Source organism: Sinohyriopsis cumingii, chromosome 11 (assembly GCF_028554795.1).
Source record: "Sinohyriopsis cumingii isolate HCF-2022 chromosome 11, ASM2855479v2, whole genome shotgun sequence".
In the NCBI taxonomy this organism is placed as follows: domain Eukaryota; kingdom Metazoa; phylum Mollusca; class Bivalvia; order Unionida; family Unionidae; genus Sinohyriopsis; species Sinohyriopsis cumingii.
Genome location: NC_142971.1, coordinates 31,435,483 through 31,451,419, shown reverse-complemented (window position 1 = coordinate 31,451,419; position 15,937 = coordinate 31,435,483). Strand labels below are relative to the sequence as shown.

Here is a 15,937-nt window from a genome sequence, read left to right as displayed (position 1 = left end):
GGCGCCAGGCCTGGAAGGTGCCACCATTAACCAGGTGCCCATGAAGTTCCAAACAAAACAGCCCTTTTCAGGGCTACCCAATACTCTAGAAAAGAAATAACGATCCATTTGCCAATGTGTGTAGGTAGAGTAGTGTGTATATAAACACTAACTCTTTATTGATAGTGAGAGTGTATGTGTTTGTGTGTTTGTAAGTGATAAAGTAGGTTGTTGTGGATAGTAGATTAAAATGATGTCTTTAAGGTGTTTGAGGTGTATATTTGGGGTTAGATTGGATTGCTTTGCTTATGTGATAGTCAATTGAAGTGATTTATAAAAAAATTTAAAATAATGATGGGTAGCATAAAAAGTGAGTGAGTGTTTCTTTTAGGTCCGCGCGTTGTTGTTTTTTTGGTCATGATCTAGGTAAGATGAATTTTATGTTATTAGGGGATGTTTTCCATCACGTCCGCGCTTTCACTATAATAACCCACAGTATTCGTCGTTCAAACCATTCTGCAAAGATTAAAAAGAAGATGGCGTCAAACCAAATGGACAAAATACAAACCTTGCAAGACGTTTTAGACAACTTAGGAATAATGGAACAGATGCTATTAAGACTGGTTGAAGACCATTATTCATATAGTCCCCATCGTGTGAAGATGGAAATTAATAATTTAAGGAAAGCAAAGGACAAGATTAGTGGTGTAATGAAAGAGATCAAGGAGGAGAAGGAGGATGAAGAGGAAAGAATAAGAATACGCAATTGGAACGAAAAAATTGAAAAAGAAGAAGAAAATGAAAAGAGGAAGAAAGAAGAGGAGGAAGAGAAGAAGAAAGAAGAGGAGGAGGAGAAGAAAAAAAAGAAAGAGAAGAAGAGTGTAGGAGATAAAATAAGAACTTGGTGGAGGAAAAGAAGAAATTAGAAGAAGAAGAAAACCCAAAGGCCCTTTTCAGGGCCAGCCATATTTCTCGAAAAGAGATAGTCTTTGAATTGCCTACCCCTTTTTTAAAAAAAATTTTTAAAAAAAATCCCATGTTAAATTCCCCTTGTCCGTAGATTGTCCCACGATTTATTCCCATGTTAAATTCCCCTTGTCCGTAGATTGTCCCACGATTTATTCCCATGTTAAATTCCCCTTGTCCGTAGATTGTCCCACGATTTATTCCCATGTTAAATTCCCCTTGTCCGTAGATTGTCCCACGATTTTTCGCCATGTTAAATTTCCATTGTCCGTAGATTGTCCCAAGGGGTTCTGTAATGCTAATTCCCATTGTCCGTAGGGTATCCCTATATACTACTATAGTTTGAGAGAAGTCATTCTAGATTACTAGAAAGCCATGGAAGACTGTTCTCCCTCTTTACCTAGTGGAGAAACTTTGGAGATGGAATGTGTCGAAAAAGAAGAAGTGATCATGATGAAGTCGAGATGGCCAGAACAAGAAGCCCATTTAGTCTCCTGTTTTGCCAAACACTTGGTTGACAAAATGACGGAATTGATCAAGAAAAATTGCTATGGATGTCAAAACGATCATCCCAGTCAAATTCAACACGATAAATGCCTGATGTTGAGTCAAGAAGAAAAATTGGACGAGTATCTGGACGAAGCTTGGAGTCTCATCTCAAACAAAGACGTGTTGCACCAGTGGTATAAAGACTTGCGTGAACATTCTTGTCCACCATTAACCACTCAAGAGATCCATCGTATCGAAGCTCTCCTAAATCAGAGTGAGGAAACAGAACGAATAACCGTTTATTCGTCAGACATTTTCAAGCAAAAAGTCAGGATCGAATTGACAACTTATTATTACCTGTGAAGAAGAAGAAAAAAACAACACAGAAAACAATGGATACCTGGAAACTTTATTACCTTTTGAACCACAGTTCGTATACAGCTTCTTGGAATCCTGTCGTCTGTGCTAAAGATGAACTCCCTCATCGCAAACCTAAAGACCATCAAGCTTACGTGATCAACACGGACGAAAGTCATCTCCCAGGAACCCACTGGGTAGCCGTCTACTTTCCTCAAGAAGGATGTGTGGAATATTTCGATTCGTACGGATTGCCCCCTTTGGAAGACGATATCATTGACTTTATGAGAAGAAATGCTCAAACCACCCGATTCAATAACGTGAAATTACAAGGCACAGATTCCTTGGTGTGTGGACAATATTGTGTGTATTTTCTGCATCATCGCAGCCTGGGCTATTCCTTAGAACATTTAGTGACTCATTTCGATCCTCGTTCTTCTGCTAGAAACGATGTGAAAGTAGATCGATGGTTTTGTGACCATTATGCTTATCTTTTGTCTCAAGCTAGGAAACGTAGTGTCCATCAATGGCCTAATGATTTCCAACAGTGGAAATCACAATTTCATTCACAACGTTGTCAGCCCTGTTTAAAGTAGATTGTCTATTGAGAAAAAATGTTTGTGATTTGAAAAAATTGTTTGATGTTATAGTGTTGGATTATTGTTAAAAATGTTAGAGTTGTTGTTTAGTGTTAAGTGATTTTTGAATAAAAAATGTTGTATTTTGAAAAAATGCTTTTGTCTTTTGTTTAGCTATAAGAATGTTGGATTGATGCTCTTTCATTTCTTACTATCCCTCTCATGACACTCACTAAACGTTGCGACTCGAAAACCGTGTGGGGATGTTTTCCTTCACGTCCGCGCTTTGACTTTAAGAACCGGTTTGTTCCCAGTCTAACCATCCATTGTCAACTCATCCTCTTAAGAAGATGTGCTCCAAACTAGCTAAACTCAACGAAGCCTACGTGAATTTGCATAGGGTCAGACACAGTCTGATACCGAAGCCAGAAGAAATAGAGAATGTGAGAATGTTAAAAATCACTGAAGACCTAATAGAAGAGCTCTTCAGAGAAGAAGTGAACAGGGAAAAAGAAGAATGGACAGAGAAGTACAGACTTCAAAAACAGCAGCAACAACAGCAACAGCAGCAGCAGCAGCAGCAACCTGAACCTGACAGAGGCTTTGTCGATTGTCGTATCGACACCAAAGAGTTCTTCTTCTCTTTCCGAAGAAGCAGACCTATCGCCAGAAAGTCTATCCTCAGAGGACATCGCATTCTTAGAAACTAAAAAAGAATGCCATAGCAAACAAAAAAACAGCCCTTTTCAGGGCTACCCAATACTCTAGAAAAGAAATAACCATCAATTTGCCAATGTGTGTAGGTAGAGTAGTGTGAAAATAAACACTAACTCTTTATTAATAGTGGAAGTGTATGTATTTGTGTGTTAGTGTTAGTAAGTGGTTAAGTAAGTTGGTATGGATAGTAGATTAAAATGATGTTTGTTTTTTTGGCTGTTAGAGGTGTATATTTTGGGTTAGATTGGATTGCTTTGAGTATGTGGATAGTCTATTGAAGTGATTTATAAAAAATTTTAAAATAGTAATGGGTAGAATAAAAAGTGAGTGAGTGTTTCTTTTAGGTCCGCGCGTTGTTGTTTTTTTTTGGTCATGATCTAGGTAAGATGAATTTTATGTTATTAGGGGATGTTTTCCATCACGTCCGCGCTTTCAGTATAAATTGAAACCCGTTCGGCAGTCCAGCTACCCTTGTTGATTGATCAACACCAAAAAATGAACACGAGACTTGAGAAACTGTTGGAGCTTCATGTGCATCTGGAATATGCCAGGCGCATATTAAATGAACTGGCCGCGGAAGCCATTGTCGAGGAGGGAAGGATAAGAGAGGAGGAAAGAAGAAACAAAGAAGAGGAGGAGAGAAGATATAAAGAAGAAGAAGAAAGAAGATATAAAGAGGAAAGAAGAAACAAAGAAGAGGAGGAGGAAAAGGAGAGAAGAAATTTCAAAATCCCAGAGAGCGAAAATTGGGATTCTGAAGCGACATATCCTGCCTCTGCTCTCTCCCCCCAAAAGGTAAAAAGTAACTGGGGGATAAGATGTGTATGTGGCGCCAGGCCTGGAAGGTGCCACCATTAACCAGGTGCCCATGAAGTTCCAAACAAAACAGCCCTTTTCAGGGCTACCCAATACTCTAGAAAAGATATAAATATTAATTTGCCAATGTGTGTAGGTAGAGTAGTGTGTATATAAACACTAACTCTTTTTTAAAAAAATGTGAGGGTATGTGTTTGTGTGTTTGTGTTTGTAAGAGTAAAGGTATGTTTGTGCGAATAGTAGATTATGGGTTTCTTTATTGTTTCTTAGCAAATGTGAAGAGTATAGTTTGGGTTATATTATATGAAATGAAAAAGTAGGGGATGTTTTCCTTCACGTCCGCGCGTTGTTCGGTCATGATCTAGGTACGATCCATTTTATGTTTTTAGGGGGATGTTTTCCTTCACGTACGCGCTTTAAGTATAAGAACCCACAGTATTCGTCGTTCAAACCATTCTGCAAAGAATAAAAAGAAGATGGCGTCAAACCAAATGGACAAAATACAAACCTTGCAAGACGTTTTAGACAACTTAGGAATAATGGAACAGATGCTAATAAGACTCGTTGAAGACCATTATTCCTATAGTCCCCATCGTGTGAAGATGGAAATTAATAACGTAAGGAAAGCAAAGGACAAGATTAGTGGTGTCATGAAAGAGATCAAGGAGGAGAAGGAGGATGAAGAGGAAAGAATAAGAATACGCAAATGGAACGAAAAAATTGAAAAAGAAGAAGAAAATGAAAAGAGGAAGAAAGAAGAGGAGGAAGAGAAGAAGAAAGAAGAGGAGGAGAAGAAAAAAAAGAAAGAGAAGAAGAGTGTAGGAGATAAAATAAGAACTTGGTGGAGGAAAAGAAGAAATTAGAAGAAGAAGAAGAAAACCCAAAGGCCCTTTTCAGGGCCAGCCATATATCTCGAAAAGAGATAGCCTTACCATTGCCTACCCCTTTTTTTATTTAGTTTTTTTTTTAAAAATAGAGACCCTCCCTGTTTCAATTTTACATAGACCCGATACAGACCCAGGGGTTTTTTGTCCATGTTAAATTTACATAGACCCTATACAGACCCAGGGTGATTAATGTTAAATTTACATAGACCCTATACAGACCCAGGTTAAGTCTGTAATGCTAATTCCCATAGACCCTATATCGACCCACGATTTTTCTCCATGTTAAATTTACATAGACCCTATATCGACCCAGGGTGATTAATGTTAAATTTACATAGACCCTATACAGACCCAGGTTAAGTCTGTAATGCTAATTCCCATAGACCCTATATCGACCCACGATTTTTCTCCATGTTAAATTTACATAGACCCTATATCGACCCAGGGGTTTTTTTTAATGCTAATTCCCATAGACCCTATAGTGCCCCACTTCACTACTCATGTATATTTTGTTTTGTTATACATATTTGATTCCCCCAGAAGATCACGTGTGTATACAGAGCAAAATGATTGGACATAAGTTTTTCAACTTACCAGTTTTACTCCATTATAAGCATAATTAAGAACACACATGCTTGAGGTCTCGAAAAAAGTCAAGACAGTTGACATACATACATAGAATTAAATGAAAGGGATGAAAGAATGATAAAGTCAGAGGGATAGTGATTCATGTGGTCTGGAATGTAAAATTTTAAATAACAATCGTGATGGAACAAAAATAATAATCGATTTCTGCATATAAATCTTATAAAACTAGTTCCAGTAATTTACTCCATTCCTGTAATTTCTCTTACATTAAAGTATTTTCGTCTCCATTACTGTCCATTACTCTCCACTACTGTCCATTACCGTACATTACTGTGTTTAGGGAGACCGCGTTCCCTTACCTTTATTTGCGCATTCCCTTACTTCTTTATTTCGTTCACTCACTTCTTTATCCATATAATCACACGGACTGGTGTGTGTAAACTGATTAATCCATCTCGTTCTATAACTCTTTTGCGATGTTTATCTACAAGTTACAACTGCGTTTATCCCTGATTTCCTATCAGTTTCGGAGTTTCTGACTCTGTTTCGATGATACAGAATTTCTGTTTCACTAGTTACCGCTGTTAAGATAAAGGGGTAAGGAAAGTGAAAACTGGAAGTAATAAACAGAATTTCATCTTTCTTGTTTTAGTGTTCTTTTCTTCACTTACTTTATACTTAAAATTAGTACTGGAACATTTTTATTTCGGAATGGTACACTTTCTTTGATCGCAAACGGAGTTTAATAAGTTCCGGACATGACGCAAGGGAATATCCGCTGAGTAGAAAATTTTCCGAAGGAGACTATATGAATCAGTGCTTATAGAATTCAAATCATTGTCTGATTTCAGAATATGTATTTTAAAAATTGCATCTTTCACACGGATTGCAATTCACAACGTGCTTGTAGACAATAGACAGAAAGTGCCATATTTACATGCTGGAATTAGTGACGTCGAAACTTCTACTTTCGTTTCACGGCGCGGGTTTGAGAAGCACTAAAATAGTGAGACATTGGAATAAGTTCTGTTCATTCTGTCAGATGGAGATTTGAAGGTAAAGACGCATTTTAACCAACAGTAGCAACTGCGTTAATTACAGCGTTTAATTCATTGTGTGTGTGTGTGTGTGTGTGTGTGTGTGTGTATAAATGAGTATAGATTGGGTTACATCTTCATTCCTAAGGTACGTTCTCATTCTCCCTGTCATTTCCTGCTTTTCGGTCCTTGAAAACTCTATACAGATACAGAGACTGATGCAGACTGGATAGTCCTACAACGTAAGACACATCACCCGATATTTTTGTTCCGGGGTGGTGGTGATTGGTCTTAATGCCTAACTAACAGCGCAGTGTAGCTTGTTTTGATGTCGACTTACAGTGTAACGAAAGTCAAATTTTCAGGATTATCACACACAACTGGCAACCATTAACGACGCTTTTCTACAAAGTAAAGTTGTGTTTTTGTCAGACTTTACTTACCCTGTCGTCTTTTCTCTAATATATTCAAATTCTCACAAAAGACCTGTTTTCAAGTTTCATTGGCCTCAATTTCATTTGGCTGGAAAGCAATGAAAGCCTGGAATGCCAAAATTGGGTTAATTTGAAATATTATTCTTTAATGAAACAAATAAAAAAAATATATTATGCTTATTGGAACCGAAAGCAACATTTCATTTCGTGCAAGAAACATATCCCCCACATGAACCTATTTAAACATACTTTGGCATACGTCGACTACCGCTGTACGTCACATTTCAACAAATTCAAATGTATTTCAATAGAACATGAATATGCATCCATTTGCTAGTGTCATATTTTCATTCTACCAGGGTGAAGACAGCACAGTAAGTATATTAATTATACATAAATTAGTGGAAGAGTGTCGACCATAATGTGTTCTAAATGTTTATATAAGAGGAGTGGGTGTTATCAGTAGTTTTGATTTTCACTAACAAAACAAGTAACTGTGCAAGCAGCAGTTGTTTTGCATCAACTGGAAATATATGTTAGATTTTATTAGTATTAATCCCCACTCCCATGCCTGAAATTGTTCTAGATTAGATTTTCTGTCAACAAGAAATTTGCACTATTTCTTCTGTTTTGATGATAACATTATCTTCAAATTAAGAAGTTGGCGTATATGCAGGCATATTTGGACTGGTGAAATATGTACATGTACGTGTGTGAAGGAAAGCTCTTTGTGCAAGTTAAAAACAGGATAAGACCATAATGTGTTTTAAAATTTAGACATGAAATTGGTAATAGGATGTTTTTAAAGCATTCATGCAGTGCAAAACAAAGGGCTTTGTGGCCAGTATGAGTCCTGCATTTGAATAAATGGAACAAGTTGTAACGGCCTGAAAGGTTGAATTAAAATCACTAACAGGTTATCTTGTCATGGATAAGAATGGCATATAAATGGCTGCTAAGCCTATGTATGTAATCTACATACTGGAAATGCATCAACACACAAAAGTGCACTACCTACCTCTCACATAACTTCTGAAGATACAAAGACCATCAAGTTAATATGAATATTGTTATTGTATAATATCAAAAAGCTGTGTATCATGAATCCAGTGATATGCAACAAATGTGTATTTCACCACTACATACTACACTGTAGCTTAAATCAAGGCAAGCTGCAAACTGAACAAATGTAGTTCAGCAGTCTCATTATGTGCTGGTAGATTTGGGACTATGCAAGTACATTATGTAATGGCAGATCAGATTTGCTGTTGGACTTAACTTATGAGTGAGTATATACAGCAGTTCTTGCTCTGTTACCATGAGAGTTATTAAGGTGGAGACAAATGTGGTGCATTTATTTGACCCAATGATATATTTACATGTAAGAGATCAGATAAGGCAAACAGAAGGAAGAAGAAAAAAAAAATAAGTATTATTTTATTGTTTAATGATCGTACACTGTTTCAATAGTATATAGTAAAAATGGGTCAACCAAAAATAGACCACTCCAGTGGTCTAAGTGGTTAGTGTCCACCTCAGATGTGGGAGGTCATTGATTTGAACCTCATGTGATTCATACCTAAGACTTATAAAAAATACTACTAGCAGCTGCCTTGCTTGGTGCTCAGGATTAATAGGTTAGTATTAGAACTGGTCAGCCTGGTGTCAGGATAATGTGACTGGGTAGGAAATTTTGCCACATGTCTGTGGCATGGTGCCCCAGTTCTAGACATCAGAATAAACTGCCACACTGCAGACATTGTAGTATATTGATTCAGATTGTTAAAGCAATGTTAGAAATAAAACAGCACAAACACATAGACAAAATCAAACAATTTTAATGGCATCTTTTGTCTTGAATTTTTATAATTTGTACAGGTTTTGTGATTATGTATTGTGCATCCATATAGTTTTTATAATTATTGCGCATTTTATTATCATATATTTCATATCTGTATAGTTCAAAATGTGTGCGCTCCATTGTGGCCAAGACAGAAAAATATGATTACTTGACAGAGTTTAATATCTTATGTATGCTATCTTGTTACATATACATGGAATTCTAGTTTTTCTTGTCAGCCAGTAGAGCATTAGTTCCCTTTGAGGGACTCTTGTTTTTTATTGTTGGACATAAAAATGTGTTGTACCATGGAATTTTTAGTATTTTGTAACTGTCATGATTGTACAGTAGAAAATGAAGCATACAGATTCAATACTCAAAATATAAACAATAGTATAATGAGGTTAAAATCTTGAAAATAAAGAAAACTCTTCAAAGCTGGCAACTAACTGATTTGTCATTAAACACTAATTTGTTTGGAAAAAATTTGGGTTAGGACCCCTGGGTCATGGGTCATGGTCCAGAACTGGGTGGGGAAAAAAAGGTGAGGATTAGAAATTTTTTAAAGGTACTGGTTCACTTTAGTCAGTATGTTAAAAAGCATGGGGATCTTCACTGGTTGTGTTGCAGTCTCTCATGAAATCAATATTCTCCTCTGTTCTTTTCCAGAATTTTAAAAGATGTCACATGAGCAATTCAATGGCCCACTGCCTGGCCCAAATGGCCTTCCAAGTTCAGGAGGAAACATGAATGGTATGAGCCCAGTTTCTTCAACATCCAGTTCAAGCAGCGCTTCATACGTTGTTCTGACTCCTTCGATGGCAAACATTCGTGGTAATCATGACATGTCATGCCTCCAAACACTGGGTGGTCAGACACTAATGTCACAGTCGCTGACAGATATCTCTATAGAACATGCCTTAGTGAAGGTAGAGGAAGTGTCAAGGGAAAACCAAGAGCTAAGAGGTTTGTAATAGATGTGCTAATATACATAATATCTTGATTCTTTCAGGTAACTTCATTTTCTTGTCAGTAAAATATAAACTGAGTTAGTAACATAGTTTATAACCAATCTCCTCTTTACTTTTTACTCTGCTGCCATAATAAGTAGTGCTTCAAAACATTTTTCTAAAATAAGAATAGTGTGACTTTGATTTCTTCTTTAAATACATTGCCTAATTATAATACCTTAGGAGAACTACTACTACCTCGCATATCCGTTCCTCCCAGAAGCAACTTTTAGCAAAAGGAAGCTAAAACTTTTCAACCTATCTTGATGTTGGGCAGAGTGATCTCCCCTTATGTATCAGGGGTAAAGTTAGACTTGAATTTTAGGGAGAAGTGACTTCTCCTTTCGTAAAGAAGAGGGAAAAGTGTATGCTGGACAGGGATATGTTGGAGCTAAGCAAGACACACATACACTATATATATATATATATATATATATATATATATATATATATATATATATATATATATATATATATATATATATATATATTGTAATAGACCTGGGGGCTCTAAAGCTGTAATATGATGGATGGGGAGTATGGTTTCTCTGTCATAAATTTAACATGTTGTTCATGTCAGTGGATATATAAAAGCTACTGATGAAAGAATGAATTTGAATATTGTAATGTATTAGAAATGTATTGATCACAACTTACCTTGATATTTGTATTAAACCGTTCATGTTGTATGTCGGGTGTGATTGCCGGTCATGTGGTAACAAATTTCATCGAGTTCAACCTCGAATATCGTTAAATACTCACAAAATCTTCTGGAATCTTATTTTAACATTTATCACCCTTAAGTTCCCATCCATCATTTGATTAGCACTCCAACAGCTGACATCATGGAAGTACATATGCAGGCAAGATGGCCAACACTAAATCACATGACTGGGTTCCATGCAGTAAATTTTCAAGTTCACATTGTTAAAAATTAAATTTCACTTGTTGATCGTAAATGCTGGCCTTCTTTTATACAAGTATAAGTATGTTTTGAATATTTAATAGTGCATCGGCTCAATTTGCAAATATCTTTCAGTTGATGCCACTAAAACACTCGTGCGTTCATTAGTACTTTCAAGACTGGACTATTGTAACTCAATTCTGTCTGGTTCATCTCAGTATATACTCCAGAAACTTCAAAAAGTTCGAAACATAGCTGTTCGGATCATACTTAGTGTACCACGATCAGAGCACACCTCCCCGCTGCTCTGTACCCTACATTGGCTATCCATTCGATCCAGAATCAAACACAAAATTCATTCTCTTTGCTATGTTTCACTGTCGGACTCTAGTCCAACATACCTATCCAATTTCACCCATGTGTACACACCAGCAAGATACTTATGCTCCTCTTCTGACAATCATATATTCATTATTTCCACTATGAAAACAAAGTCATATGGACAGCGTTCTTTTGCATACCAGGGCCCAGCAATGTGGAATGAATTGCCCACTGAACTTAGACACAAAGACACATTCAAGAGAGCTCTCAAAACTCACTTATTTCAACTACAAGAACAAACTTAAAGATCTAATAATGTTTCCTACCTGAAATATTCTCAGCATGTTTTTTATTTTTTAATGTTTTTCTAATTTCATTGTGTTTGTTTTTGTAATAATATTGTTATGTTTTCTATCTTATAGGTGTTGTCTAATGTTGTAAAGCGCTTAGAGCTTCTAAACATTAGGCGCTATACAAAGTCCTCATTATTATTATTATTACATACCCCCATTTTTATAGTTTCTAAATATTTTACTTTATGCATGAAGGAAATTCAAAACTAATTGGGATCAGTAAAAGTTTAATTCAGAGTGTCTAAAATTAGTTATGTATAGACGTTAAAGAAGGCATTTAGTTCAAATCTCTGTGTGATGTGGAAATACTGATTGAACAGCTGTATCAAATGCCATATCAAGCACTGAACAGCTATATCAAATGCCATGTCAAGCATTGAACAGCTGTATCAAATTCCATAGCAGCACTGAACAGCTGTATCAAATGCCATAACAAGCATTGAACAGCTGTATCAAATGCCATATCAAGCATTGAACAGCTCTATCAAATGCCATAGCAAGCATTGAACAGCTCTATCAAATGCCATAGCAAGCATTGAACAGCTGTATCAAATGCCATATCAAGCATTGAACAGCTCTATCAAATGCCATAGCAAGCATTGAACAGCTCTATCAAATGCCATAGCAAGCATTGAACAGCTCTATCAAATGCCATAGCAAGCATTGAATAGCTCTATCAAATGCCACAGCATGCATGGGTTAAATGGGTATGTAATAAATTTGTGGATGCTATGCTACCAAAGTTTACTCAATCATATATTACATTAACTACGGAAGTACAAGATTCATACAAGCAAAAAATATTTAGTGTCACTTGGGAGAGATATGCCAAGCTGGAACCTCAGGGCTCAGACCCCAAAAATTCTTAAATCTTGCTGGGAATTTTGCCATGAGATACTTGGGCAGAGTTTCTAGCTAATGCTTATGCTTAACTACCTCTGGAGACATATCCCAGTATAACTATCATGATTGATTATTTAGACTAAATTTCACACTGTTGTAAAGTATGACATATCAGTATGACTATCATGATTGATTATTTAGACTAAATGTTACACTGTTGTAAAGTATAACATATCAGTATGACTATCATGATTGATTATTTAGACTAAATGTTACACTTTGTAAAGTATGACATATCAGTATGACTATCATGATGGATTATTTAGACTAAATGTCACACTGTTGTTAAAGTATGACATAGCAGTATGACTATCATGATTGATTATTTATACTAAATGTCACACTGTTGCTAAAGTATAACATAGCAGTATGACTATCATGATTGTTGTTGTCGTTGTTGTAGGGTTTAACGCCATTTTTCAGCACACGATAGGCTATACATGGCGGCCAGTATTAATGGTGGAGGAAGAACCCGGGAAAACCCAGAAAGAACCACCGACCCACGAGAAGCTACTGGCAAGCTTTCTCACATACCCACATTGGCTGAATCCGAGACTCGAACCCACGCAGACAGAGGTGAGATGGCAACGATCCGTAATGGAGAGCTCTTGAGACCACTCGGCCACTCGGGGCCCCACTATCATGATTGATTATTTAGACTAAATTTCACTTTTGTAAAGTATGACACCAGTATGACTCATGGTTTATTATTTAGACTAAATTTCACACTGTTGTAAAGTATGACATATCAGTATGAATACCATGATAAATTATTTAGACTAAATGTCACTTTTGTAAAGTATGACATAGCAGTATGACTATCATGATTGATTATTTAGACTAAATTTCACACTGTTGTAAAGTATGACATCAGTATGACTATCATGATTGATTATTTATACTAAATGTTGCACTGTTGTTAAAGTATGACATAGCAGTATGACTACCATGATTGATTATTTATACTAAATGTTGCACTGTTGTTAAAGTATGACAGGGCAGTATGACTACCATGATTGATTATTTATACTAAATGTTGCACTGTTGTTAAAGTATGACATCAGTATGACTCATGGTTTATTATTTAGACTAAATGTTACAATGATGTAAAGTATGACATAGCAGTATGACTATCATGATTGATTATTTAGACTAAATTTCACACTTTTGTTAAGTATACATCAGTATGACTATCATGATTGATTATTTAGGCTAAATTTCACTTTTGTAAAGTATGACATCAGTATGACTCATGACATCAGTATGACTCATGGTTTATTATTTAGACTAAATTTCACACTGTTGTTAAAGTATGATATATCAGTATGACTACCATGATTGGTTATTTAGACTAAATTTAACTTTTGTAAAGTATGACATCAGTATGACTCGTGGTTTATTATTTAGACTAAATGTCACACTGTTAAAGTATGACAGCAGTATGACTGTCATGATTGATTATTTAGACTAAATGTTTTTCTTGTAAAGTATGACATAGCAGTATGACTATCATGATTGATTATTTAGACTAAATTTCACTTTTGTAAAGTATGACATCAGTATGACTCATGGTTTATTATTTAGACTAAATGTTACAATGATGTAAAGTATGACATAGCAGTATGACTATCATGATTGATTATTTAGACTAAATGTCACACTATTGTTAAAGTATGGCATATCAGTGTGACTTACCTACCTCTGGAAACTTGTGCATGATTCGATCATTGCTACTGGATGTCTGTAAGGGGAAAATACACAAGGGGACCAGGACAAGAACCTTAGACCACACTAACACTGGCTGGACACATTTCTTTCTGCACTATCCAATCTTATATCCTTTGTTCCTTGATGTGACATGGCCTCATGTTGAAATGAACCTTGTTATTACACATAAATAAATTCCCATATATTACAAAGAGCATCTGCATCTGTTGTCACGTGGAACCAAATTACTACACAGTTGTTATTTATTCTTGATTATTTGCAGTATTGTTTGTGTGTTGCAAATGCAAAGTTTGCCTCAAAATAAGTGTGAAATTGTTCTTATGCCAGATCAAAAAAATAATTCTACACAGAGTTCAGAGTAAGTAACAGTCATACAGTAACTGATTCCATATGGTAACTGGTGCAAACCCTTTACTTTTGTTTCCAAAGACACTTTTGTTTGAATGAAAAAGTTCTGAGAAAAGAACACCACACTGTAATATGCACCTGGAAGGACTGACTCAGATGTGTCCCATGTATTTAGTGGTAGTGTGTTCCCTGAAGGACTCCCATTGTAACAAATAATTTGAAGGACTCAGATGTGTCCCATGTATTTAGTGGTAGTGTGTTCCCTGAAGGACTCCCATTGTAACAAATAATTTGAAGGACTCAGATGTGTCCCATGTATTTAGTGGTAGTGTGTTCACTGAAGGACTCTCATTGTAATAAACAATTTGAAGGACTCAGATGTGTCCCATGTATTTAGTGGCAGTGTGTTCACTGAAGGACTCTCATTGTAATAAACAATTTGAAGGACTCAGATGTGTCCCATGTATTTAGTGGCAGTGTGTTCACTGAAGGACTCTCATTGTAATAAACAATTTGAAGGACTCAGATGTGTCCCATGTATTTAGTGGCAGTGTGTTCACTGAAGGACTCTCATTGTAATAAACAATTTGAAGGACTCAGATGTGTCCCTTGTATTTAGTGGCAGTGTGTTCACTGAAGGAATCTCATAGTAATAAACAATTTGAAGGACTCAGATGTGTCCCATGTATTTAGTGGTAGTGTGTTCACTGAAGGACTCTCATTGTAATAAACAATTTGAAGGACTCAGATGTGTCCCATGTATTTAGTGGCAGTGTGTTCACTGAAGGACTCTCATTGTAATAAACAATTTGAAGGACTCAGATGTGTCCCATGTATTTAGTGGTAGTGTGTTCACTGAAGGACTCTCATAGTAATAAACAATTTGAAGGACTCAGATGTGTCCCATGTATTTAGTGGTAGTGTGTTCACTGAAGGACTCTCATTGTAATAAACAATTTGAAGGACTCAGATGTGTCCCATGTATTTAGTGGTAGTGTGTTCACTGAAGGACTCTCATTGTAATAAACAATTTGAAGGACTCAGATGTGTCCCATGTATTTAGTGGCAGTGTGTTCACTGAAGGACTCTCATAGTAATAAACAATTTGAAGGACTCAGATGTGTCCCTTGTATTTAGTGGCAGTGTGCTCACTGAAGGACTCTCATTGTAATAAACAATTTGAAGGACTCAGATGTGTCCCATGTATTTAGTGGCAGTGTGTTCACTGAAGGACTCCCATTGTAATAAATAATTTGAAGGACTCAGATATGTCCCATGTATTTAGTGGCAGTGTGTTCACTGAAGGACTCTCATAGTAATAAACAATTTGAAGGACTCAGATGTGTCCCATGTATTTAGTGGTAGTGTGTTCACTGAAGGACTCTCATTGTAATAAACAATTTGAAGGACTCAGATGTGTCCCATGTATTTAGTGGCAGTGTGTTCACTGAAGGACTCTCATTGTAATAAACAATTTGAAGGACTCAGATGTGTCCCATGTATTTAGTGGTAGTGTGTTCACTGAAGGACTCTCATAGTAATAAACAATTTGAAGGACTCAGATGTGTCCCATGTATTTAGTGGTAGTGTGTTCACTGAAGGACTCTCATTGTAATAAACAATTTGAAGGACTCAGATGTGTCCCATGTATTTAGTGGTAGTGTGTTCACTGAAGGACTCTC

General features: G+C 36.3%; 1 protein-coding gene across 2 annotated transcripts in view; it reads left to right on the top strand.

Annotated features, from left to right (window-relative positions):
• The window catches only part of LOC149787854 (uncharacterized), a 136,402-nt gene that overhangs the window by 67,760 nt on the left and 52,705 nt on the right, over positions 1-15,937 (top strand). Inside the window, exons 1-2 of one of the 2 annotated variants that reach the window (XM_089974077.1) lie at positions 6,145-6,433; positions 9,358-9,654. In XM_089974077.1, coding sequence (XP_089830203.1) covers positions 9,369-9,654 — 286 coding nt within the window. In that variant the 5' untranslated portion in view covers positions 6,145-6,433; positions 9,358-9,368. Of the gene's footprint in view, positions 1-6,144; positions 6,434-9,357; positions 9,655-15,937 lie in introns of those variants that run through there. The other variant, XM_089974078.1, reaches the window with a different exon arrangement.